This window comes from Maniola hyperantus, chromosome 22, assembly GCF_902806685.2.
Source record: "Maniola hyperantus chromosome 22, iAphHyp1.2, whole genome shotgun sequence".
In the NCBI taxonomy this organism is placed as follows: Eukaryota; Metazoa; Arthropoda; class Insecta; order Lepidoptera; family Nymphalidae; genus Maniola; species Maniola hyperantus.
Genome location: NC_048557.2, coordinates 4806879 through 4832861, shown reverse-complemented (window position 1 = coordinate 4832861; position 25983 = coordinate 4806879). Strand labels below are relative to the sequence as shown.

Genomic DNA, 25983 nt, shown 5'->3' with positions numbered 1-25983 from the left:
AAGTTCAAAGGAAAAACTGACTATCCGATATAACGTACACCACCGCTAAAAACGATTTTCCGAAATTCTACTCAAGCGAAGCCGGGGATCAGTTAGTATAGAATAAACTCGTCAAAGTCGTCGTCGTATGCTTAAGATTTGCACGATAAAATTTTTGTTACGAACTTACTCGTTAGTTTATTTATTAGCTTAAACTTATCTTATGGTACTACTTTACAACTCACAATTTTATTGCCTCTTATTAACTTGAAGCTGAATAAGCCTCCGTTTCTCTTATTAATATACTAAATTTACGATGCCTATCCAAATCCGGTGTACCTACATTTTAAATTAATGGTTAGTTCAACACCTGTTTAGATCGAATTTATAACTTCGTCGGTATCTGTTGCGATTGAACAAATTGGAGATATCTGTTTAAAGACTTGGGTAGATTGGTCAGATAATTCCATACAGATTGATGACTGATGAATGGTGGAGTAGGTACAGAATTATCCAAATATTTGTTCACCGGACACCCGCACGCCCCCGCTGCTGAATAACGCGGGAGCTGTGCGGGTGTGCGAGGCGTCCCCACCTTGATTGCCATCTCGACCTGTCGTGTACTATAATAGGTAACATAGGTATTTTGACGGCTGCTAGTAACGTCGAAGCCTTGACGTTTTGTTACAAGTTCCTTAACTGTCGTGAACAATGATCTAACTCTAATGGACGCATATAAGCTAATGTAGGCTTCTCGGCGCGGTCATTGATCCCCAGCGGTCCCCCACGCAAATATTGTCACCCGCGGTGTCGGAAGTGGGAAGTTTATTTCGATGTATCGCAATTCAAAGGTTTCGATCGTGACCTTTAACTTCGTACTCGATTGTGATCATGCCGCGCAATCGTGTTTTTCCCGCGAATCAATAATGCCTCTAAATTGGTAAACGTTGATTAATTGATTTGCGTATCATGTCTAAAATGTTTTTAGCGTGTAGAATTTTCCTTGGAAATTACGTGTGGGCTATTATTGTAATCAGAAAGGTGTCACGTTCTAGAGTACTGCACAACATGAGCCGAAAAATAACGACTGACCGCACGACGCAACGAGAAAAATCACTCAATGATCCGCTTTTTCTCGTATCTAAATATATAAAAGGAAAAGGTGACTGACTGTCTGACTGACTAACTGATCTATCAACGCACAGCTCAAACTACTTGACGGATCAGGCTGAAATTTGGCATGCACAGCTATTATGACGTAGGCGTCCGCTCAGAAAGGATATTTGAAAATTCGACCCCTAAGGTGGTGAAATAGGGGTATGAAATTTGTGTAGTCCACGCGGACGAATTTCAAACCCCTATTTACGCACGCATTCATTTATTTATTGCATTTTTCTTGCTACTGCTTGCTCTATACGGCATCGTGTTGCTATCGAGTGACATTGCGTCTATTAAATTATCGGTCCGAAAAAATTCACGTCCTCGAAAATACAGATATATAGGAGTCAACGACCGAGTCAGTAGTCAGGAGCACTGAGCATCGATGCTCTCGTATCATACTAAATTTATTTTTTATCGAAAGATAAATGAAAAGGCCGCTACGGATTCAGTATTTCGCCAATTACGAGATTGCTTTTTTTATATAAATTTTATGTACAAGTGCAGACATTTTGAGTTTTAATCAAAATAAATGTATTTATGAAAAAATCGGCAAAGTGCGATTCAGACTTACGCACCGAGGTTTCCGTACTTTACAAGGCAATAAATATTGTGTGATATTGACCGCAAATATAAGCTTGTTACGTAGTTAGGTAGGTAAATAATTTAACTCACAAATTCAAATCATTGATTGACTTATATTTTTGGGAATTAAAGCACGGAGGTTATGTCGGACTCTTACCGACTATAAGTATAACCCAACGGTGTTCGACGCATCACCTGGCGGCTGGGCTACGCAACCCAGCCAGAGCGGCGCCTGCTGGGGATCCTCCTCGGGGACTAATGGAGTCCCTACACACCGTTTGAGGTGCACCAGGAACACATGGTGCGCCTTCCGACTCATGGCTTGGTTTCCTTTCGGACGATAGACTCCATCTTTTGGAATCAGTATCAATCTCAAGTTGATTCTGGGTAAAAGTACTCTGCAACAGGCGACAACGGGCATACGGACAGCAATATAGGCTGCGTTTTTCCATTATGCGAAACGGAACTCTAAAAATTTCTTACAGTACGCGGCCGAAAGTAATGTACATCGGCTTTTAGAATGACACTAGCTTATGCTCGCGACTTCGTTCGCGTGGACTACACAAATTTCTCACCCCTATTTCACCCCTTTAGGGGATAAATTTTCAAAAATCCTTTCTAAGCGGATGCCTACGTCATAATAGCTATCTGCATGCCAAATTTCAGCCCGATCCGTCCAGTAGTTTGAGCTGTGCGCTAATAGATCAGTCAGTCAGTCAGTCAGTCAGTCACCTTTTCCTTTTATATATTTAGATAGCTTATGCTCGCGACTTCGTCCGCGTGGACTACACAAATTTCAAACCTCTTTTTCACCCCCTTAGGGGTTGAATTTTCTAAAATCCTTTCTTAGCGGATGCCTACGTCATAAAAGCTATCTGCATGCCAAATTTCAGCCCGATCCGTCCAGTGGTTTGAGCTGTGCGTTGATAGATCAGTCAGTCAGTCAGTCAGTCAGTCAGTCACCTTTTCCTTTTATAGAATGACATTTTGGCTTCGTAGAGCATTGTCTGTCACTCATGACATATGACTTTATGACTTTTTGTCGTCCACCCACTCACACATCCATCCACTTCCCGTTACCTTCTTAAGGTCGGCAGTGTAGCGGGTTGGAGGTCGTCCACAACTGTGCCTAACTTTTTGTCATTAGTTACAAAGTGTCTGCCTTTCTGTAGCGATGGTGGTCATCTTATTGTAGACTAGCTTATGCTCGCGACTTCGTCCGCGTGGACTACACAAATTTCAAATCCCTATTTCACCCCTTTAGGGGTTGAATTTTCAAAAGTCCTATCTTAGCGGATGCCTACGTCTTAATAGCTATCTGCATGCCAATAGTTTGAGCTGTGCGTTGATAGATCAGTCAGTCAGTCAGTCACCTTTTCCTTTTATATATTTAAGATAGCCGTCCAGTATTCATGTTAGGCCAGCTGAAAAAAATGAATTTGAATTATTTATATTTAAATCGTTTTATTCGACTCAGCATAACAATTTTGTTCTAGTAAATATATAGTCCCATTCTCTTCTGATTTTTGCTACTTAAACAATACTTAGTAATAAAAAAGTAAGAATAGAAATAACTTTATCTACTTGTTACTCTCTATTACATAAAAAAACTTCAACATTGTGTCGATACAATTTTTGATAGCGTCTATTTTTGTGCAAAATCTAAATTAAATTGTTACCATTTCGAGATAATATCATATCGGAGATCTGATATTGAACACAAAAGAGGGGATTATTGAAAAATTGAAAGCAAGATTTCAATTCGCGGTTGCTTTAGTCTAAAGAATTGAAGTAACGTCCCTTTATGAGTTTAGCTTAATGTTAATACCCCTATAGCCAGTTACTATATTATTTTTGGATGCTGTAAACAGTTTATGTATTCAGAACAAGGTGATGCCCTGCAACTTTGCCCGCGAGCTTTATTCCGGAGGACCTAGGTAGGACTAATACATACTATAAGATCTGTAGATCATACTTTGACTCTGCTCAGACATTACATATAATTAAAACGAGACAGATATATATTATAGACAATAACTCTTTTTCGATAACAGATTTGCATAACTGTGATTTTCAACTTACAGCTCTTATTGTATGTTGTTAAAATGGCTGTGACATAAATACAGACGGACAGATGGGCTGAACGAAATTATAGTTTTCCCAGTTTTACTACAGGACCCTAAACAGTTTGGAAGTTATAAGCGATTACACAAACCAACTCTTGGTGACTTTGTTTTGTAGTACATCATATTCTGTAGAGGTAATTGTGTATAACAAAAAGATTAACAGATAGTTTAGTTGTTTATATTTATTTCGAAGGGAGCGCATTATGTGACACCCTCTAGCCTCTTGAATTACGGTCGATGACCTGAAGAGGGTGACTTTAGGAGTACGCGAGGGGATTGATAAAGAATATAGGTACGTTAAACGTGAAGCTTTTAACGTTTGCAATGTTACTTTGAGTGGGAAATTAATTTGTAATTATGATTTGGCCGCAGATTTAAACGTTACTTTGTGTTAACTAACATTTTAATTTTTACTACTTAAGAAATAAAAATGTTTTATAAGTATTACCAGGCTGTAAGTATTATAAGGGTGAACTAGCCAGTTCACTCTGGTAGTTCACCACACCGCACACGCAGTTGTGGTGAACTAGTACCCTATTCAAACTCTAATAATAAGCAGGTAGAATTCTCCTGCTGCTGGATTTGGCCGCTGATTTACATGTTAACTTTGTGTTAACTTAGATTTGTAATTTTACTTAAAATGTTTTGTAAGTAGTACCAGGCTGGACTAGACATATTTTGTAGGTAAGAAATATTTTACCAGGGTGAACTAACCAGAGCACTCTGGTAGTTCACCATACTACAGTTGTGGTGAATAGTACCATATTGAAACTCATAGTCACAGGTAGAATTCTCCTGCTAACTTCGGCTTACTTAAAATTTTAGTAACAACGAATTTGTGAGTGAAGTTAGCAGAATCTGCCAAGCTGTGCTTATAATGCGTTTAAAATGAGATAATTCTGGACATATGGGCACTCGAATTTTGCTATAGACCTACCTACCTACTAAATTTTATAATTCTAGGTCAATAGGGAAGTTCCTTATAGGTTTCTTGACAGACACTACGGACAGACGGGCATCAAAGTGCTCCTATAAGGGTTCCGTTTTTCCTTTTGAGGTACGAAACCCTAAAAAATAAACATTTGTGTACAGTAATTTTATGAGTTAACGTAGTTTATCTGTGGTTTTAATATACATTACCTTACCTTTTGTAGGCACTTTTTTTAGGGTTCCGTACCTCAAAAGGAAAAACGGAACCCTTATAGGATCACTTTGTTGTCTGTCTGTCTGTCTGTCTGTCTGTCTGTCTGTCTGTCTGTCTGTCTGTCTGTCTGTCTGTCTGTCCGTCTGTCTGTCAAGAAACCTACAGGGACCCGTTGACCTAGAATCATGAAATTTGGCAGGTAGGTAGATCTTATAGCTGACATTTGGGGAAAAATCTGAAAACCGTGAATTTAGGGTTAGATCACACAAAAAAATTAAATTGTGGTCATGAACTAATAATTAGTATTTTCAACTTTCGAAGTGAGTGACTATATCAAGTGGGGTATCATATGAAAGGTCTTCACCTGTACATTCTAAAACAGATTTTTATTTATTTTTATCCATCATAGTTTTTGAATTATCGTGCAAAATGTCGAAAAAATACGACTGTAGTACGGAACCCTCATTGCGCGAGCCTGACTCGCACTTGGCCGGTTTTTTAAGGACTTCTTGGTACCGCGCGCGTTCATGAGAGGTCGGGCTGTTTTAATGTCAATATCACCTACAGGTTATTTTTTCGTTTCATTTATCAATAGTCGAATGACGCAAGTTTTTTTAGGGTAGGTTATCTACCTACCTTATGTGTGACAAGACAAGTTAATTTACACTAAAGAATGATATATTTTTTGCTATCGTGACGTGATACTTATTGTATTAAGTAACTATTTAATTTATACCATAAATATTTAAAAAAAATTGTAGCTAAAACTAAAAATATCAGATAGAGGTCAGGGTAAGCATTGTTTTAAACAAATGTGTTTTAACATGTTTTTTTTTAAAAAAAAAGGTATGAAACATTTGTTTAAACTTATTTCAGACAAAAATGCTGTTTTTTCTAACCCTGATTGAGGCTCAGCAAAATCTAAATATATAAAATGAAAAGGTGACTGACTGACTGACTGACTGACTGACTGACTGACTGACTGATCTATCAACGCACAGCTCAAACTACTGGACGGATCGGGCTGAAATTTGGCATGCAGATAGCTATTATGACGTAGGCATCCGCTAAGAAAGGATTTTTGAAAATTCAACCCCTAGGGGGGTAAAATATGGGTTTGAAATTTGTGTAGTCCACGCGGACGAAGTTGCGAGCATAAGCTAGTATATATTAAGTACATAATTAGTCTGTCGCCACAAAAACTACTTGAATTATAATAAAAATTGCTTATCCGATTAACTACGAGTATTATCTTGATTGATGAGGGTTCTTCAATAAAAACATAATTAAAGATAATACATATGACGTATTGTACCTACTGGTTCATATATTCATGTAGGTTCAGCGCGTTGTTTCTTTTCGACAGTCGAGAAGTTGCCTCAACATAAGTGATAACTAGATGTAGTTAGTTATGGGCATCGATGTATAGTGGGGCATATTGTGTTGCGGTCAAAGGAGCTTTAGGCTAAGATTACATACTATAGAGCGTATTTTGACTTTGCCCAGACGTTATTCATAATTAAGACGAGCTAGAGCTATGTCTTTGACATAAATACGAGTTTAACTCTTTGTAAAGTCTGAGCAAAGTCCAAGTACGCTCTATAGATATCAGGCTGAGATGTATAGAGCAGCGCACTCTTCTGGTCTGAAATAAAAGATTATTTATTTATTTATTTATTTAACTTCTCAGACTTAAGATAGTGTTAAAAGTAAAACGAGACAGATGTATGTAGAAATACTCAGGTATAAATCTGTCTTGTTTGAACTCAGTCTTAAGACTTAGCAAATTTAAAGTACCTATACAGATCTCAGCCGTGGCCACAGCCTCAGTCCGAATCTTTAAATATAATAAAAGAAAAAGGTGACTGACTGACTGACTGATGAATTGCGTTTTTAAAATATCCTACATTTGGTTCAATGTTGTTAGTTATAAGTATTGTTATTTAGCTTTTAATAAGATATGTGTGACGTGTAGATACCTAATGTTAACGGCTTCGGTATACGGAAAAACTCAATCTTCGAGTTTATGATTATACCTGAATTTGTGTAACCTGTAAATATTTTTTCTTAAATAAATATATTTTTATTATTATTATTATTATTATCTATCAACGCACAGCTCAAACTACTGGACGGATCGGGCTGAAATTTGGCATGCAGCTATTTTGACGTAGGCATCCGCTAAGAAAGGATTTTTGAAAATTCAACCCCTAAGGGGGTAAAATAGGGGTTTGAAATTCGTGTGGTCCACGCGGACGAGCATAAGCTAGTCTTCGAAATATAAATGGTACGTAGTACGTACCGAAACTTCCCTATTGAGCAGCCTTAGTTTGCCTCATGTCGATACTGCTTGGCGTAAGGTTGATCAACTGGATACGAAGCTACGAGGAACGGCTACTTTTTTCCTTTTCAGGTACGGAAGGTAAGTTTTTAGGGTTCCGTACCTCAAAAGGAAAAATTAGCCGTTATAGGATCATTTTGTTGTTTGTCTGTCCGTTTATCTGTCGTGGCTGTCAAAAAAACTAGAATCACAAAAAAAAATGAAAATGTGTTCATGAAAATATTAATTTACAAAATCACATTCATACTTATTACTTATAGATGACGCTGTTGTCATTAACTTGCAGTGTTGCACATAAAAAAGGCCAAAATACGACGGTACGGAACCCTTCTTGTGCGAGTCCGACTTTCACTTGACCGGTTTTTAATAAAATTTACGAGTAAGTAATATAAACTCGCGTTAATTTGTTATGAACATGAACATGGCTTCCCTCGTATTATTACATTTTTTATTCCTTATTATGTTTTAATTATTCCTACATCTAGTATGTGACTATTTTGAACAGCATTTAATAAGAGCGGGCTAATAACATTGATAGCGGCAAAATTATTTAATACCGCATTGATAAATTCCGCGAATGCGGCGGGCGTTATCAATCAACCTGATTGTAGTGGCCGGTAATAGGAAAAAGCTGACAAAACACCCCGATTGATTGCCTTTTGTCACGTTATACATCGACGCTTTTGATGCTCGCCGCTTTATACATGCTCTGGGTGAACCAGCAATCGTGTGAACGTATTCAATAACTTCCGATTATACACGGACAAAATATTGGGATTGATTGCCTATTGGCTATACATTGATCGTATCGTTTGAACAAGTGATACTATAGTTTAATAAAGCGGTAAGGTAACTGCTGTCACAGTGTAGCAATCGTATAGTCGGGCAACGCCTATGAGTTTAAAAAAAATCAAAGAAGTGTTTATCCTGGTGAATACTGCAGTTTCTATTAAATAAGAACTTCATAATATAATTACTCGACTTTGAAGTAAAAATTCATTCTTATTTTATAAGTATATTAGCTTCTGCTCGAGACTTATAATAGCTATGTGCATGTCAAATTTCGGCACGATCCGTCCGTAGTTTGAGCTGTGCGTTGACAGATCAGTCAGTCAGTCAGTCAGCTTTTTTCTTTTTATATATTTAGATTTTAAACAAACATAAATATATCGTACTAGCTGATCCCCGCGGCTTCGCCCGCGTAGATTTAGGTTTTTAAAGATCCCTGTAGTAGCTTTCTACTGGTGAAAGAATTTTTAAAATCGGTTCAGTAGTTCTAAAGATTACCCCCTACAAACAAACTTAACGACATTACCTCTTTATATAATACAACGGGCCGTGCAGCAGAAATCGTAATATTTTAATTTCGCCATAACTTCAAAACCAAACGTCCAATTTTAATCATTCACAGACCAAATATTATCTCCATAAACTGTTCTTAGTGATGAAATCATTTATTTTGATAAGGATTAATAGCATGAGTAAAATAAACGCGTTTAAATGTAGTCCAAAAAAATTTCAAGATTTTTAAATAAAAAAATGGTTGCTGTGCCTCACTCGACATAGATGGGTATAGTGTGTCGCGGACTTTTTTGTAGATATTTATAAGATCTACAATTAATTAGAACATTTTATGGTTCTATCTTTTATAGTTTAGGCAGCGTACGCAAAATAAGTAACTTTTCTGGTTGATTTTTTACACCTTGTGTCCGAAAAACCCAAATATCTTACGGAACCCTATTTTTTTCCAAAATAAAATATAGCCTATGTTACTCGTGGATAATGTAGCTTTCGAATGGTGAAAGAATTTTTAAAATCGGTCCAGTAGTTTTTGAGCCTATTCAGTACAAACAAACAAACAAACAAACAAACAAACAAACAAAGTTTTCCTCTTTATAATATTAGTGTAGATGTCGCAAGTGTTGAGTTTGAGTTAAAGATTCGTGTTTGTCCTAGATGTTAGAATAGCTACTTCCTATAATAATATTATACTTAATCTTAGGAAACATTACTCGACTTTGAACTAAAATAGAGAAGTTCAGATTATGACAACCACGATCTCTGATTTATGCTGAATACCTATCTACTGATTTACCACTGTTCCTTTGTGCTAGTAGACCGTTCGCCGTACATTTATCAACTGTATGTTAGCTCAGCTATGATACATTCATGTTTACAAACTTAGCTATGATACATTCGTGTATACAAACTAAGCTATGATACATTCATGTTTACAAACTTAGCTATGATACATTCATGTTTACAAACTTAGCTATGATACGTTCATGTTTACAAACTACTTGACAGGAAGCAGAGGATAGGTCCGATAGGAAACTGCTGACAAAATATCGCGATTGATCGCTAGTGTTGCTTTGACACTGAATCTATCCTTCAGAGTTCGCAACAGGTTGAAATGGCAATCGGTGTATGAGGCGGGAGAGACGTGCGGGTGCACGTCACCCGCGCACCCGCACCGAGTTAGCACGGGAGCTGTACAGTGTACCTACGGTTGTGCGAGGCGTTCCCTCCATTGCCATCTCGACCTATCACGTAGGTACCTACTATACAGAAAGATGTATCAGCAAGTCAACTGCCACAACATAAAAAAGTCCAAAATTAGTCGATCAACGGAACCACAGAAAAAATCCATTTGACGCGTGCCGACTCCAAGTGCTTAGCTATGTGTGTAGAATGTAGATGTGATGCGTGTGTGACAAACACGTCATATACACAATTTGCAATTCCATGATCTGTGTGTGCAGCGCGATGTAAATACTTACACGCTTGTGTGCGTGTTCGATATTGAGGTGAGCGAGGTCATCTGTCGTTGTGTTCAAACGCTTATATTGGTGTTAGTAAATCTTATGTGTGTGTGCGTGCTCGGCATTGATCGGTACAACAGAGTCGTGCAGTCTCACTCTCAGTCGCTAACCAACTGTTGTTCGAGCCACAAGTAACTGCTTTTAGTGTTCCCAGCTGACCGTGTTCTATTCATAAAGTTCAATTAAAATGGAACCGGAAAATAACGAAATTGAGAAAAAAACAGAAGCACCTCCCTCTTTGGTAACTAATTCAATTTATTTTACGGAAGAGATAAAATAATAATTGGTTTATGAAGCCGAATCAGAATTGTGTACTCACAGCCTTAAATAATATTAGGGTGTGCGTCCACCAGATAATATGAAACTTTCTGATCCGGTGGAAAGCCAACCTAACAATGTTTTAGGTTGGCTAGGTTACACAAGCAATAATACAATACGTCATTTTAACATTTTTTTTCATATTTCTGTTATTTCTTTCTTTTACAGAAAAAGCAAATGATCATCAGAGTTCATCAGTTTCTCCGTGACGAATATCGATTTATTAAATTACATAATATAGACAATTGCACAATATCACCTCTCGCTGCTTCGATAACCCGTACTGCTCGTGCAACGGGTGTGTCGACTAGTTACGTATCTCGCACACTCTCGCAGTATGCTCTTCGACTATCATCACAATCAAACAAAAAAGCGAAACAAATAAAGGGAACTGACCGAGAGCCAAATGATAAAAAGAAACGAAAAAGAAAGAAGGTTGCTCTTGCCGTCGTAAATGTAATAAAAAACAAACCTATTTCAGATTCTTCAGGTGGAGAAAGCGCAACAAAACAAGCTTGTTTAAATAATGTTTTTGTCATTAAACAACAACCATTAGACATTGCACAAGAAACACCAGTCATTAAACAAGCAGTATCATGTATTGAACAAGAAATACTTGACATCAAACAAGAAACACTAGACATCGAAGAAGATATTTCAGACATTGAACAAGAAACACCAGGCATTAATCAAGAAGTACCATGTATTGAACAAGAAATACTTGACATCAAACAAGAAACACTAGACATCGAAGAAGATATTTCAGACATTGAACAAAAAACACCAGGCATTAAACAAGAAGTACCATGTATTGAACAAGAAATACTTGACATCAAACAAGAAACACTAGACATCGAAGAAGATATTTCAGACATTGAACAAGAAACACCAGGCATTAAACAAGAAGTACCATGTATTGAACAAGAAATACTTGACATCAAACAAGAAACACTAGACATCAAAGAAGATATTTCAGACATTGAAGAAGATACATCAAATGTTTTACAAGAAAGACAAGATATCAAGCAGGAGACAAACGATAAACAAAAAAAAATCTCCAACGAAATTGATTTTGAAAATGAAATTAACATCAACATTTTGTTGCCTAATGAAAATGTCATATATGCTTCATCGTCAAAAAGTGATATAGAACATGACACTCATTATATTTTGTTTTAATAATCATTTATCAATATAAATAAAATTGAAACGTTTGTCTGTGATTTTGAAATAACTATCTTATTTGAACGATAGAATAATCCGCTCATACACGTTTTTAAGTTTGAAAAGCTTTTTGTTAAGTAGTTTGACTTGTTCTTATGTTGTCATTATGTCGATATTGATAACTGAATTTTCGCCTACTTACTGTCTGATTGGTTTGAATTTTTCAGTTATTTTTTTACTCTGAATTTGGGCACTGGAACTCCCTAGAAACATCTGGATAATTATGGCAGGATATACATACTCGTGTTTCGAGCTAGTTACTAAAAGTTTTTCACCATTTTACTTATTCTTTTTATCTTAATCAAATAAGTAATTAATTTTACAATAAATGATCTAGGCCACCTTTTATTTCTGAAATATTCAGGGTTCCTTTGTAAAATTAAATAAGTACAGTTATTAGGTATAATAAATAGTACTCACACAAACAAACAAGAAAAAGGTCAATAATGCCAGACTGCAAAGCCGCCTTATCACTGAGGTATTAATAGATATCTTTAAAGATGAAATTAGATTTTTCCTATACATGATTTATTGATTATTATTGATATATACATATAAAAGAAGAAACTGATTGACATCATTGATCAACCGCCTACTAAGATAGTATTTTGAAATAATCCAACGAGATTTAAAGATAAAACCTAAATCCACGCGGATGAAAGCGCAGGCCCAATCTAGTAGCTTAGAAATCTAGTTGTCTAAGAAGAGGGTCATAATTTTTGTTATCATGTATACAGAACGTGAAAACTTTTGTTTTGCTGAACCTCCCTGGCGCAGTGGTGAGCGCTGTGGTCTTAATAGTGGGAGGTCCCGGGTTCGATTCCTGGCAGGGGTTTGGAATTTTATAATTTCTAAATTTCTGGTCTGGTCTGGTGGGAGGCTTCGGCCGTGGCTAGTTATCACCCTACCGGCAAAGCCGTGCCGCCAAGCGATTTAGCGTTCCGGTACGATGCCGTGTAGAAACCAAAGGGGTATGGGTTTAATAAAAACTGCCATACCCCTTCCAGGTAAGCCCGCTATCATCTTAGACCGCATCATCACTTACCACCAGGTGAGATTGCAGTCAAGTGCTAACTTGTATCTGAATAGAAAAATAAATTTAAAAAAAACCCCTGAGTTATAAAGTTGAACGTAAAAGTATTCGGTACGGAACCGGTTTAGTTAAAAGTATTCGACTACGGAACCCTACAATGCTATTCACGATTAGAGCGGGGCCAGCGGGCGGGGCGGGCGGCGAGTGAGTCAAGCCGATAGGTTTGTGTAGGTATAGTTGTTTTACGCACACATGCATCATACTTGCGTTGAGGTTCGGATCTCGAACTCGACTCTCGGTATCGCGGTCCGCCATTTGCCATTTCAGTTTCGAGCAGACTGTCGCTTGAGTCAGAAATTGAAGTTATAATTTTATTTAATATTGATTTAAAGTGGAGCTTCAAATAGTTGGATTTTTAAGTACGGAGAAATATTATAACAGGAGACATGGAGAAACATCATATACAACAAACGGTATGGTATTTTGGCCACAGATTTTGTGTTTTTGTTTTGTAGATTATAGATTTTCTGTATGCGCGGCGTTTTTACGTAGATGTGTGTGTTTATGTAGAATGTAGATGTCGCTTGTGTAAGTGTCGACGTGAATATTGAATACTGATTACTACTAAGTTACAGTTTGATACTTTGTAACTTAATTATATTTCGCGATTGCGGCCGTGCCCTCTGGTTAATGTGAAAAATCTGTCAATTGCGAGTCAGACTCGCACACGAAGGGTTCCGTACCAACAGTACAGACTATTTTAACATTTTTATGTGCAACACTACAAGTTAATAACCATAGCGCCATCTATGTGTGAAGTGAATTATCTTCTTGTGAATATATTTTAATATATTTTTTGTGATGTAGCCACAAATTCACGGTTTTCGGATTTATTCCTTTACTTGTGCTATAATACACCTACCTACTTACTAACTAGATGATACCCGCGACTTCGTCCGCATGGATATAGGTTTTTTTTAAATCCCGTGGAACTTTTTGATTTTCTATGATAAAAAGTAGGTACCTTTTGTCACTCTCTCTAGATCTTTAAATATATTCTAAAAAAAATCATGTCGATCAGTTACTCCGCTACGGCGGGACTGAAGGACAAGCTAACAAACAAACATGCTCTCGCATTTACAATAATAATTGGCAATGATTAGGTCCAATTCAATATACAAAGTATTTTATTAAATATTTGTTTTTTTTTTAGGTCGACGCTATGCTTAACAGAATTTATTTATACTTTAAAGACGAATATGTTTTCATGAAAATGTGTAACTCGGATAAGTGCAATTTAAAACCTCTACACAATTGCAAAGAACGAACCGCCCTAGCCACTGGCAAACGTACGCAAGATATAACTAATGCCGTAAACCGGGTTAGAGCACACCAAAGCAAACACGCACTTAACGAATATTTGAAAGACCAACTAAAAAGAAATCAAACAAAAGAGATAAAAGAGAAAGCAAAGACAGACTCTAAACTACACCAAGAATTAATACCGAAGAAAGGGAAAACTTCAAAAAAGAGAAAACAAGAAGACTGCAGTATTATCACAGATACTGAAACTGAAAATCTGAAGATTAGTATTGAATATCCAAATTCACCCATACCTGATTCACACGCATCGAATTCATTTATGATAAAAATCAATGACCAAGTTAACGCCGATAATGCGACATATAGTAATCAAAGAGAATTTCCAAGTACATCACAGTCGGTAGAGAATAGAATTCTACCTTCAACTAAGCAATATTCGGCTCAGTGCGAAGGACAACTAGATCTTCAGATTTTACCATTTGTTCATCCAATTCAACGTCGTACAATACAATTTGAAGACGAAAATTCAGAGAATAATGACCAAGAAAACGATGACACTGAAACATATATTTTTGAAGAGGTAGAATTTGAGGACGAACAAGAATTCGAGGCTGATTCGTACATGGAACAATTAGAATACAAAATAGATGTATCGGATACATCGGTTTCTGAACAATTTATTCAATTTTCTGAAAATTTACCATCTACATCTAAGACTGATAATGATTTCTGTAAAATCGTAGAGGCTGAAAATGTAGAATTTGTTTGTATTAAAAATGAGGTACATTCGGATTCATCCGACTAATAATAATTGAGTTTTTTAATCTTTAAAAACAAATTCTTAGAACACAGACTTGCATTATATTATGCTGATGTAAATGGTTTATTTATTATGTTGATTTAGATTTAATAAAAGCAACCTGTAACATGAAAATATTTTATTATTGCCCACTATTGAGCACGGATCTCTTCTTAGAACGAAGGGTTTGGCCACAGTCTACCAGGCTGGCCAATTGCGGATTAGCAGACTTCATACATATTTGAGAACATTCTGGAGAATACTCGGGCATACAGGTTTCCTCATAATGTTTCCTTCACCCTTAAAGGAAGTGATATTTAACTGCATAAAACGCAAGTAACTCTGAAAAGTAAAAAAACCGGCCAAGTCCGAGTCAGACTCGCACAGTGAGGGCTCCGTACTACAGTCGTAATTTTTCGTAATTTTTCATGATAAATCAAAAACTATTATGCATAAAAATAAATAAAAATCTTTTTTAGAATATACAGGAAAAGCACTTTTATATGATATAGTTGGTATAGTTATTTTACTTCAAAAGTTGAAAATACTAATTATTTGTTCATGAACACATTTTAAATTTTTGTGATATGAAAGTGGATAGTTTTCGAGATATCGGCCAAAAAGTTTCCTGCAAGATTGCGATCGAAGCTCCACGTGGATCTGTCAGCATTTTGTGATTTTATGGTCAGTAACCTTAACCTAAAAAAAGATTAAAATTGGATCGGAAATTTAGTGCGGGGTTTACCAAAAAAAAAAACGGCTTTATTTACTAGTTTTTTTTTTTTTTTTTTTTTTAAGAATAGGTATAAGCCATGTTAAATGACTAATATTCCCCTTTCCTCTCCAAGTAAGCGTCAGGCTTGTGCTAGAAGTAGGTACGACAATAGTGCAACGGGCGGGGTTTGAACCGTCACGTCGACCTTTCGGTTTTCAGTCCACTCCTTTACCGGTTGTGCTATTGAGGCTCACTTTGACACACAACACACACAACACACACAACACACACACACAACACACAACACACAATTTGGCGATATTGCTTTGAAGAGTTGCTACAGGCAAATATAATATTTGCTAAACGAAGGTAAGGGAAGTTTTAATGAATTGGTAGACAGATCTGCAATGTTGCTTTCAAACGAATTGCAGGATACGTGAGTTATATCGATTATCGTCGTACTTATCACGGCGATGGGATCGACACTATTAGACTAATGGCCTGTATGCTCGCCGTATTGGAGTGTATTAGTTGTTTGCCGGCCGTTCTGCAAACGATTACATTTAATAAGGAAACGTTTATAGATAGGGCGTCGATTATCTTGTTTTTGTCTAAACTAAATTTAGAGTAGGTATCTGCATCTTTTCTTTTTAATATTGCTAAAAAGGGGCGGAACATGAATTTTAAATTTTAGCGCACGCTACAAGTCAACAGTAGGCTCGTGACTGGCAGCTAAAGTTACGAGGTTTGACAGTTCTAAATTAAATTGGGTTTGTCTGTCCTTTTCTTGTTACATTGTTAAGAAAGAAATGCGAATACTCTAAATTTTAGTTGCGCTCAGAATCAAATATCTACTTAAGTAATAATTATGTTTAAATTACAACACTATAGAAGAGGAGAACTTATATTGCGTGGGAGCTAATCTCATTATGGTCAAAAGAAATATTATCAATAGAAAAGTAGATGTTAACTGCAACCTTTAAAGGAGGACTTTACGAGTTACGACTCACAACAATGATGTTATACCGTCGAGATAGGAATAAATTGATCTTGATTGAAATTGTAAAATGTATTATTTCTATCTTTATGATCATCATTATGATCAACCTATAGCCGGCCTACTACTAAGCACGGTTATCGTCTCAGAATTAGAAGGGTGAGTGTAGGTTTGTATTAGACAAATTTATTTCTAAAGAAACCTTTTAAGGAGCCGAATATTATCAAAACCATTAATAATTAAATTATCAAAAATGCGATGAACAAAATAGGTATGAAAGGTTAAAGAGCCCGAAAAGTGCTAGATAGCAAACCGAGGGGCTGTATAGACCAAGGAAGACTTGTGTTGAAATCTGGAGTGCGTATTTTGACTCTGCTCAGACTTTACTTGAGTTAATGGAAATAGATTTATGTCAGAAACATAAATCTGTCTCGTTTTATTTGTATCTTTAGATGTAAGTCTGACCGAAGGCAAAGTACGCTCTCTAGATTCAGTCTTAGACTATAAGAACTAAGAGCGTATTTGATGCTTCCGATTTGGACATTTCTTCCAGCGCTGTGGAGCTATGATATTTCAATAAAGTTAACTAACGGCTCGACTGCTATTAAGGGTGTTATAAAATATAGGGAATATTGCGGTTTCAATCTCAGCGGTCACCTAACTAAAAGTTTAATGGATCACCCACAACAGTGAAACGCTGAGTACCTATATTCCACCTGTACACTGTACAGTGAACGTATAGCCTGTAGACCACGGACTTTGAGTAGCTAGATACCGCAAGCCGTAAGTCCTGCGTGCTCGGAGCCATACGCCTATTCTATCTTTGTCTAGGCACAGCCTTATTTTAACCACAACACCATTAATATTAATACATAATATGTAATGCTGACAACACCAAAGAGTGGGCAACACTAGCCGGGCAAATAATAAAAATTTATTGTCTCTCCCGTCGAAGTTGTTTTACATACGTTTTGCCTGACACTTGTGATTGCGAGTTATGATCACTAAATAAAAAAATTTTACAAAAAAAATAAAAACCGACTTCGATACACAAACACTAAAAATTGAAAAATAATTTAATTTATTACCGAATATATTATGTATACAAGAGTTAATATAGTTCCATAATAATATTTTTTGGTGCCGGTGCCAATTAGCTTCAGCTGCGCGAATCGTCTAGACTTCATATTTTTATGAGACTCCACAATGGCACCTCATTGGCACCGACCCCAAAAAACATTATTATGGAACTATATTAACTCTTGTATACATAATATATTCGGTAATAAATTAAATTATTTTTCAATTTTTAGTGTTTGTGTATCGAAGTCGGTTTTCATTTTTTTTGTAAAAAAATTTTATTTCACAATTTTTAGTGGCCCCATGGAATTATGCTATGACTGGTTAAAAATCTACTGTTTACTAAGCTATTACACTGATCGCGAGCAATTTACTCATATCCGTTGAGGAGTTCCAGTATCTATCTTCGAAGATGTTCATCAGATCTTCACCAAATTTAAATGGGACCAACTTTGAAGTATACCCTTTCAAACAAAAAAAGAATATTCAAAATCGGTCCAGGCGTAATCGAGTAATCGGGGAATATACATAAAAAAAAAAAAAAAAAGATTCCGACGAATTGATAACCTCCTCCTTTTTTTGAAGTCGGTTAATGACTCACGTGACGATATCGTATCGTTATCGTACTATTTAATGAACATGCGGCATCTAGCTATTCCTTGTCCGTGGTATAGATTGTAGTGTCGACTGTCGGGCTCGTGTAGTCCGGATTTAGGTCACTCTACTCCGTTATCGCACAATACGCGACCGATGAGTGATGACCATTAGTCGTTAGTCGAGATGCAGGCGATTCGTGCATAACAGAACTACTGTTTGACTGATTTAAATTCTTCTATACTAGATATACTATATCTATACTCTATACTATTATATAAAGAGGTAATGTCGTTAAGTTTGTTTGTAGGGGGTAATCTTTGGAACTACTGAACCGATTTTAAAAATTCTTTCACCAGTAGAAAGCTACATTATTCCTGAGTGACATAGGCTATACGGGATCTTTAAAAACCTAAATCCACGCGGGCAAAGTCGCGGGGATCGGCTAGTATATAATACATAGCTACAATGCCCGTTGTTTGTCAGTGACATTTGAAACTGAAAATCCTAAATCCTCAGCCTAAATCCATTATCTTGTTGAGTTCATTTTAAAAACTTTACCACAGTTTAAAATAAACAAGCAACAACTATTACCTACTAGATAGTAGATACCTACTAGTATTTGGAGCGTAAAAGAAAAATTAATAAACTTCAAAGAAGTTTGTTTTAACGAATTGCTCGGAAACAACCGCGCTGGCGCCATGCGGATCATTTAAGTATGCACTTTTTCAACACACTGCCTCCAAGCAATACGTGAATGTGGCTGTTGAACTCTGGAATGGTTCCGTAGTCCGTACTTACTTAGACCACCCATCAGGAGGAAACGGGTTAATATCTACCGAGCGAAACAATGTCCAAGGCAAATAAACGATATGGACTAGGGCTGCCTATTATTTTTTTCTGATATATTTTATCGATTTTAGAAAAATCTTAGGTTTTTAAACGATTTAACAGCAGGTAAAGTAAATAAATACAAGTCAAAAGTCAATTCGTTTATTCAAAGTAGGTAAAAAAATACGCTTTTTGATAGTCGGTTTGCATTTGTAAGATGATGATATAGTGGTGATAATTTTTACGCGAACTTAAAACTAAAGCTACGAGGGTTCCAAACGCGCCCTGGCCAGGCCAATATATATTTTGTATGTAGGTTCCTTCTATAACCTTGACCTCACTAAGAAAGGAACCACGGATTAAATTATTTTATTGATATGGAATATGGATCGTAAGTAGGTACAAACTGAAGGTTATATGTATACTTGATTTAACAATTACCAACAAACCAAAAACTATAAACACAGTATATTGTTTACATAAATTATGCCGTACTCTCCTTATGAATATTACATTAACATGATATTGAACACTCATTATATTAGCGGGTGGCGATGTTCAATTCGCGACCTAATCAGAGTGAACTAGGCTGAGCTAGCTCATCCTTTCGGTTTGATCCTAATCGACGATGTGTCAAATCTATGATATGTGGCTATGCTATGGTGACGTGAACTCATAGAAAAATAGGGCTACCTGCCTCTAATATACTTACATTTGCCGCCTATCAGTGACGTGAAGCCGTTTTGTTAGAACGTTCGTGAACTGTGGCAGTGGCATCATTGGGGGTAATCCCATTTGTTCCATAGAACTTGACGTCATCGGACAAGATGAGACAGTTTTATCCCACTTTGTTCCATAGAACTACATGCTAGCATTTCACCTCGAGCTTGCTTTTCACTGACGTCTTAAAAACTTTTCTTCTTTCTTGGCGGAATGTAATCAGGATTATTTTTAGGGTCCCGTTGGTACCCCTCGGGTACGGAATCCTAAAAATGAGCCTGATGACATTCCACCACTAAAAAAGAAAAGTTTGTTTACTTTGGTTTTCTTTCTTTAATTATTATTACGAACAATAATTAAAGAAAGAAAAATCTCAGTTGTTCCATGGAACAAATTAGGATGAAATATGTCTCATTTTGTCCGATGACGTCAACTTCTGTAGAACAAATGGGACAAAGACTGAGAAGGAGAAAGACTCTGACACTCAGAGTCACTAATCGTTACTTAATATTGAGTTAAAACGAGACAGATATATTGCGAGTGAGAGATATAGCTCTGTCTCGTTTTAACTAAACTTAAGTATCGATAAAGCGTCTCTGAGTACGGCTGTTACCCATCATTGGCAGCCCTATATAACTGACGCGCGGCACTCGCAACAACTAGATAAGAAACACAAACATATCGCTTTTGGGCTTTTATCTTATTGGTATGTTTATGATAACGTAATACCTACCTAATTGTCCTTTTGTATACATGCGTTTTTTTTTAATTTGAAGACCTTGGAAGTTGGACGTAATCAAAAAGTTTATTGTGATCATAATATTTTCACTTTTAATGGAGAAAATAAAATGTAAACATCATATTTTAATGAAGTAAAAAATCATATAAGTAATGTATTTTATACCTACTTGTGGGCCGTGGTACAGCAATCGGCAAACTCCTGCATGCCTTAAGGGCCGACGCATACAGACGGATTGGAGTGGAGCAGAGTCTTTGACTCTTAAACTCATGAGAACTCTTTGATTTTCCGGGACAAAAAGTAGTCTATGTCCATCCCTGGCATGCAAGCTAGACAACAAATTTCGTCAGGCTGACATACATAAATGTAAAAGCCTGATATATAAAAAAAAATCAGAATCGGTTAAATGGATGGGCCGTGAAAAGCTAGCAGGCAGACAGAAAGACACACTTATAATTTATGACATTATTTTATCGTATTTATAATATTCAGTATTAGTGTGTAAGTATAGTTTTTAATAAAGCATCGTGTTGTTTCAGGTACGACAAGTGGGACCGGGGCGGGGGCGGGGGCGGCGGCGGCGCGGGGGGCACGTGGTCGGGGCGCGAGCCGCGCGACGGCCACGACGCGCGCGCCGCCGAGCCGCGCGAGGCGCGTGACCGCGAGCGCGAGCGTGATCGCGAGCGCGAGCGGCAGGCGCGGGCCCACCAGATGTCCAACGCGCGCCCCGCCGAGCCCGACGCCTCGTCGCTCTTCCCTGCGCCTTTTAGGGTGAGTCACCTTACTTCATTCCCTGATTCAAATAAGATCCTAAGAAGCAGTGGCGTGCACAGAGTTTGAAGTCAGGGTATGCATTAGTTGGTAGGAACCTGTATACTAGCAGGTTACAATGAAAGTATGCATTGATCTGTTACAACTGGGGTAAGCAGTGCATGTATGCCTCTATGACCTGCACGCCACTGCTAAGAAGACCTTGACCTCTAGAAGACTGCCATTCACGGCAATCGTAACTTTTAAGAGCTTGCACGTGTTCGTTTCGTTAAACTGGGTGTTTCCTATTTAGTGACCTAAATACTATAACCATGTCAAGAAAGTACCGGGAATTGTTTGATGAAACACTACACGTGTTGGATATTCATCCAACTTTATTGTATCCCCTTCAAAGGCGCCTACCCTTTCTAAGTAACACACTATTACGCCAACGAATAACCCAGTCATGAAATCATTTTTTATCCGTATTTTTTGGAATCGACTTCAGTACTCGCCGCGAATTTTCTTTTACGTCATCTATCGACTGAAAATGGATGCCTCGAAGTGGTAATTTCAGTTTTGGAAAAAGGAAAAAGTTGTCCGGAGCCATGTCAGTGGAATACGGTGCCAGTTCGATAAAATTGAGTTTTTGGCCAGAAATTCGTTTACAATGATAGCCTTTTGATCTGGTGCGTTACCGTGGTGCAAAATCCATAAGTTTCTTTCCACAAATCTGGTCTTTTTCAACCAATTTGTTCAACGAATCGATTCGCGTGAGACACAGAATTTTAGTGGCTCTCTCTCTCTCTCTCGACTAAAATGTCGATTTTCAGACACCATTGCCTAGATCTTGATCAAAGATTTGTAATACTAATGAAAAATCCAATCAAAATTTGATAAAATGAATATTTATTTTAAACGAATGCAATTTGTATATCTGCATTACTTGACCTAGAAATATAAATATAAAGCAATAAAATTTAAGAGATCGCCCGGCTGGTGCTGACTAAGGGTCCATTTAGACGGACCACATAACAGAGGCAATTATATAGCTACGAAGGGAGTGATCGTGAGGAAATGCTCTCCCTGCAGCTCCATGAAGTTGTGCTGCCCTGCCGCAGTCACAGATTGTATTTATTATTAAGAAAGGTATCACGATGTGGTTGGCAGCTTGCGTTCGAGTAACGCACCAAACAACAACGACATAGCGACCACAAACGCAACCAATCGCGTTGTTATGTGCAACTAAGTAATTTCATCTGCATTAACAATGGCATTGACTGAGGTCCTCTAAATATGTAAAAGTAAAGGGTGACTGGCTGACTGACTGACTGATCTATCATCACAGCTCAAACTACTGGACGGATCGGGCTGAAATTTGGCATGCAGATAGCTATTATGACTAGGCATCCGCTAAGAAAGGATTTTTGAAAATTCAACCCCTAAGGCAGTGAAATATGGGTTTGAAATTTGTGTAGTACACGCGGACGAAGTCGCGAGTATAAGCTAGTCTATTATAATATAAATTGACTGCAAATAATTGTCGTACGTCGAAATGGTACTACGCGTTTTCACAATTTTTTGCGCGGCAATAATAATTTTTCCACGGTTATAGTTATGGCCCGTTTGAATGCACCGTATCGAAACCGGATTCTCTATTTGGCAACAACATCCGTAAATGTTACTTGTATATATCTACTAGAAACAGATTAACTACTGGCAGAATGATTAATTAGCGTCAATTAATAATAACAAAGCAATTGTTGAACTAGTATTTATAGGTGTTAGGAAATTAAATGGGTCTATTACTACCAAATTGAGTAACTAATAATCCATACTGTAACACAAGCAATAACCAGATGGCGCTAGGCAAGTTATGGATCGCGCCTACTCCACCTAACTCGCTAAGTTGCTACTAGATGGCGTTGGCTGTAGGTTGGCCACAAACGCATTGCGCTAGTAAGATCGACCGGCCTTAGTATAGGGTCTCCGCCACAGCCAACATTTGTCATGCGATCCGAGTTCTCGAGTAATCGGTGTCGTGCTTCCGACTGCGCTTCCACTGCGTGGGACGTTTGTTCGGGACGCGGCTATCGTGAATCGACTTCTCCTACAGTCGCGCTTCCAGTACTCGCTTCCACCTCGTGGGACGGGCGCACGGGACACGACTTTCGCACAGTACAGTCGCGCTTCCGACCTCTCGCTTCCACTGCGTGGGACGAAGGTTAGGGACACGACTTGTAAGTTGTAACTTTTAACGCGAAATAAACGTGTTGTCACGCAACGTTGTTTTATCTTGGCCGTCCGGATCCCGCTTTCCACGTGGAATCGCCACCCTGTGTTACAATACTAATATTATAAATGCCAAAGTGTGTCTGTCTGTCTATCTGATAGCCTTTCACTGCCCATCCGTTCAACGGATTTTGACGAACAGAGATAGCTTCCATACTTTGGCCTTAAACTTGCTTACAATACAGTTTTCATATTTCAGCGGTTCACAGAAAGTTCTAAGTAACTCTAATTTCTTCCAAAATCTCGCTAACTCATAAATGGCCAGCCAATGAAATCAAATGTAAGAATTTGAAATAAAGAAAAATAAAAAGAAGTAATCTTAATATATAAAAGGAAAAGGTGACTGACTGACTGACGTATCATCATACAGCTCAAAATACTGGACGGATCGGGCTGAAATTTGGCAGCTATTATGACGTAGGCATCCGCTAAGAAAGGATTTAAAAAAATTTAAACCCCAACGGGGACAAAATAGGGGTTTTAAATTTTTGTAGTCCACGCGGACGAAGTCGCGAGCCAGTAAATAAATATTCATTCATTCATTCACTCAATGAGCTATTGCCCATTTCATCGTCGCGTTTTTTTGTTTGAGTTTCTCGCTTTGCGAGTTAGATTGGTCCGCATCGCAAACTTGGAACCGCAAAAAATTGGAATAAATAAATCGAAACAAAATACATGGATATTTTTTTATATCTAGATAGTGCCTAGACAGGAACTAATTAAAGGATGCACAAGATTGCATAGATATCTACACAATACCTAGTCGTATATTAATTAAAACACAACTGCAACCTTTTAAATCATTGCCACTTAATATTATCTTGAATATGCATCTCTCAAAACCAGTTCTGTACAATTTTGTAGTGCTAATACAATCTCTAGTCAGCTAATGTTATGGCATTTACTAATTTGTACATCCATAGAGACGTAGAGATTAGAGGAGCAATCTTCGTACATCAAGCTCTAAAAAATATGAGGATATTTTTATTGGTGATTACAAAGTGAGAAGAAGAAGAAGATTGGAAATAATATAACTATGATGATGATACATACGCCATCTTTATTACGTTTAACATTACTGTCAATGCACGTTGCATTGGCACGAGACATTTAAGGCGCTGATTAAGTTCGATTTTAAATACTTTCTGTTAATATGTGTTGGATGAATTCTGTTTATAATAATAAATAAATTAAATAAAATTGATTTATTTCAGGTTAACATACCTACACATAATTACAAGTCAACATTCGGCAACAGCGGGCATCATCTAGTAATAATTTATTCCTATTATATATTATTACTAGATGATGCCCGCGACTTCGTCCGCGAGGATTAAGGTTTTTTAAAATCTGGTGGGAACTCTTTAATTTTCCGGGATAAAGTAGCCTATGTCCTTCTCCGGGATGTAAGCTAACTCTGTACTAAATTTAATTTTATTTATTCATTTTGGCGTTTAAGCTATTGTGAGAATGAATGAATTTTATTCATTCATTTGTAATCAACAGCGTTACAAACAGCGTTATTTTACATTTCAGTCTTAATACTAAAATTTTATAATATTAGTATGTAGTATGGATTGATAGACAGAGTAAAAGCAAGTCTAGTGCCAAGATACTGATTAACAAAACTATAGCTGATGTCCTTGCGCACACCAGTACGGTTGGTGCTTTTGTGTAACATTGCACGCTCTAGTAAACTTTAACATCTCTTTGTGTACATCGTTTTATTCTTGACCAATGAGTAATGATGGCAATAATCAAAAAAATTACTTTCGCTTTTGTGTCATTTTGTATGCTCGTATCCTAAATACATGTTCAAAGTTGGAGATTGGTTTCGACCCCTCATTCAATCTGCTGTTATTTGTGTAATGTATTGTACCGTTAAATTGCTAATTTAAATCATTATAGGTTATTTGGCACGTGGAATACGTTACACGAGTCTCTGATGAACATAGTTAAGTAAGTATGTGTTGGTACCGAGTGAGAATTTCTGAGCTAATGAAACTCTTACTAGATATAGTAATTGAGGTTATACACGTTTTATGTCTATTTGTAACCATTTTACGCGTAAATCACGTAACTTTAAATATTCTTTCCTTAGCGCATGTAATTTCTAAGAAATTTATATTCTTGTAACAATCGTTTCAAATCGCGTGACAGTGCTTGGTAAGAGTCTATTTAGACGGACCACACCACAAACACACAACGACAAAAATGTCGCCATCTAGTCGTCTGTAGTGAATGGTCTTGCTCAGCTGCCTGAAGTTGCGTTGAATTTACTGAGAATATAAAGATTGTTCTTGGAAGAGACCTCGGCCTTCCAGACAAAAAATAAAAGCATTCAGGTAACAAGGTGATGCTTATGAGGAAACGCTCGGGCAAGAAGGTCCAGCCTCGGGCCCGAACCCCAATT

General features: G+C 37.2%; 3 protein-coding genes across 4 annotated transcripts in view; all 3 read left to right on the top strand.

Annotated features, from left to right (window-relative positions):
- The window catches only part of LOC138403926 (AF4/FMR2 family member lilli-like), a 195671-nt gene that overhangs the window by 10579 nt on the left and 159109 nt on the right, over positions 1–25983 (top strand). For both annotated transcript variants that reach the window (XM_069506172.1, XM_069506173.1), the window contains exon 3: positions 21068–21299. In XM_069506172.1, the coding sequence (XP_069362273.1) occupies positions 21068–21299 (232 nt within the window). The remainder of the gene's footprint in view (positions 1–21067; positions 21300–25983) is intronic.
- On the top strand, positions 10163–12027 carry LOC138403900 (uncharacterized protein PF3D7_1120000-like). Its single transcript, XM_069506028.1, has 2 exons — positions 10163–10396; positions 10642–12027. Exons 1-2 carry the CDS (start codon positions 10343–10345, stop codon positions 11650–11652), a joined length of 1065 nt encoding a protein of 354 aa, XP_069362129.1. The 5' UTR covers positions 10163–10342; the 3' UTR covers positions 11653–12027.
- Positions 13054–14974, top strand: LOC138403899 (uncharacterized). Its single transcript, XM_069506027.1, has 2 exons — positions 13054–13203; positions 13944–14974. Exons 1-2 carry the CDS (start codon positions 13177–13179, stop codon positions 14856–14858), a joined length of 942 nt encoding a protein of 313 aa, XP_069362128.1. The 5' UTR covers positions 13054–13176; the 3' UTR covers positions 14859–14974.

What these genes read in the sequence shown, in the direction of transcription:
- LOC138403900 (XM_069506028.1), top strand. Translation starts at nt 10,343, where the DNA reads ATGGAACCGGAAAATAACGAAATTGAGAAAAAAACAGAAGCACCTCCC. An exon ending in CAGAAGCACCTCCCTCTTTG is followed by an intron (nt 10,397 to 10,641) that starts GTAACTAATTCA and finishes TTTCTTTTACAG; the next exon opens with AAAAAGCAAATGATCATCAG.
- LOC138403899 (XM_069506027.1), top strand. Translation starts at nt 13,177, where the DNA reads ATGGAGAAACATCATATACAACAAACG. An exon ending in AACATCATATACAACAAACG is followed by an intron (nt 13,204 to 13,943) that starts GTATGGTATTTT and finishes TTTTTTTTTTAG; the next exon opens with GTCGACGCTATGCTTAACAG.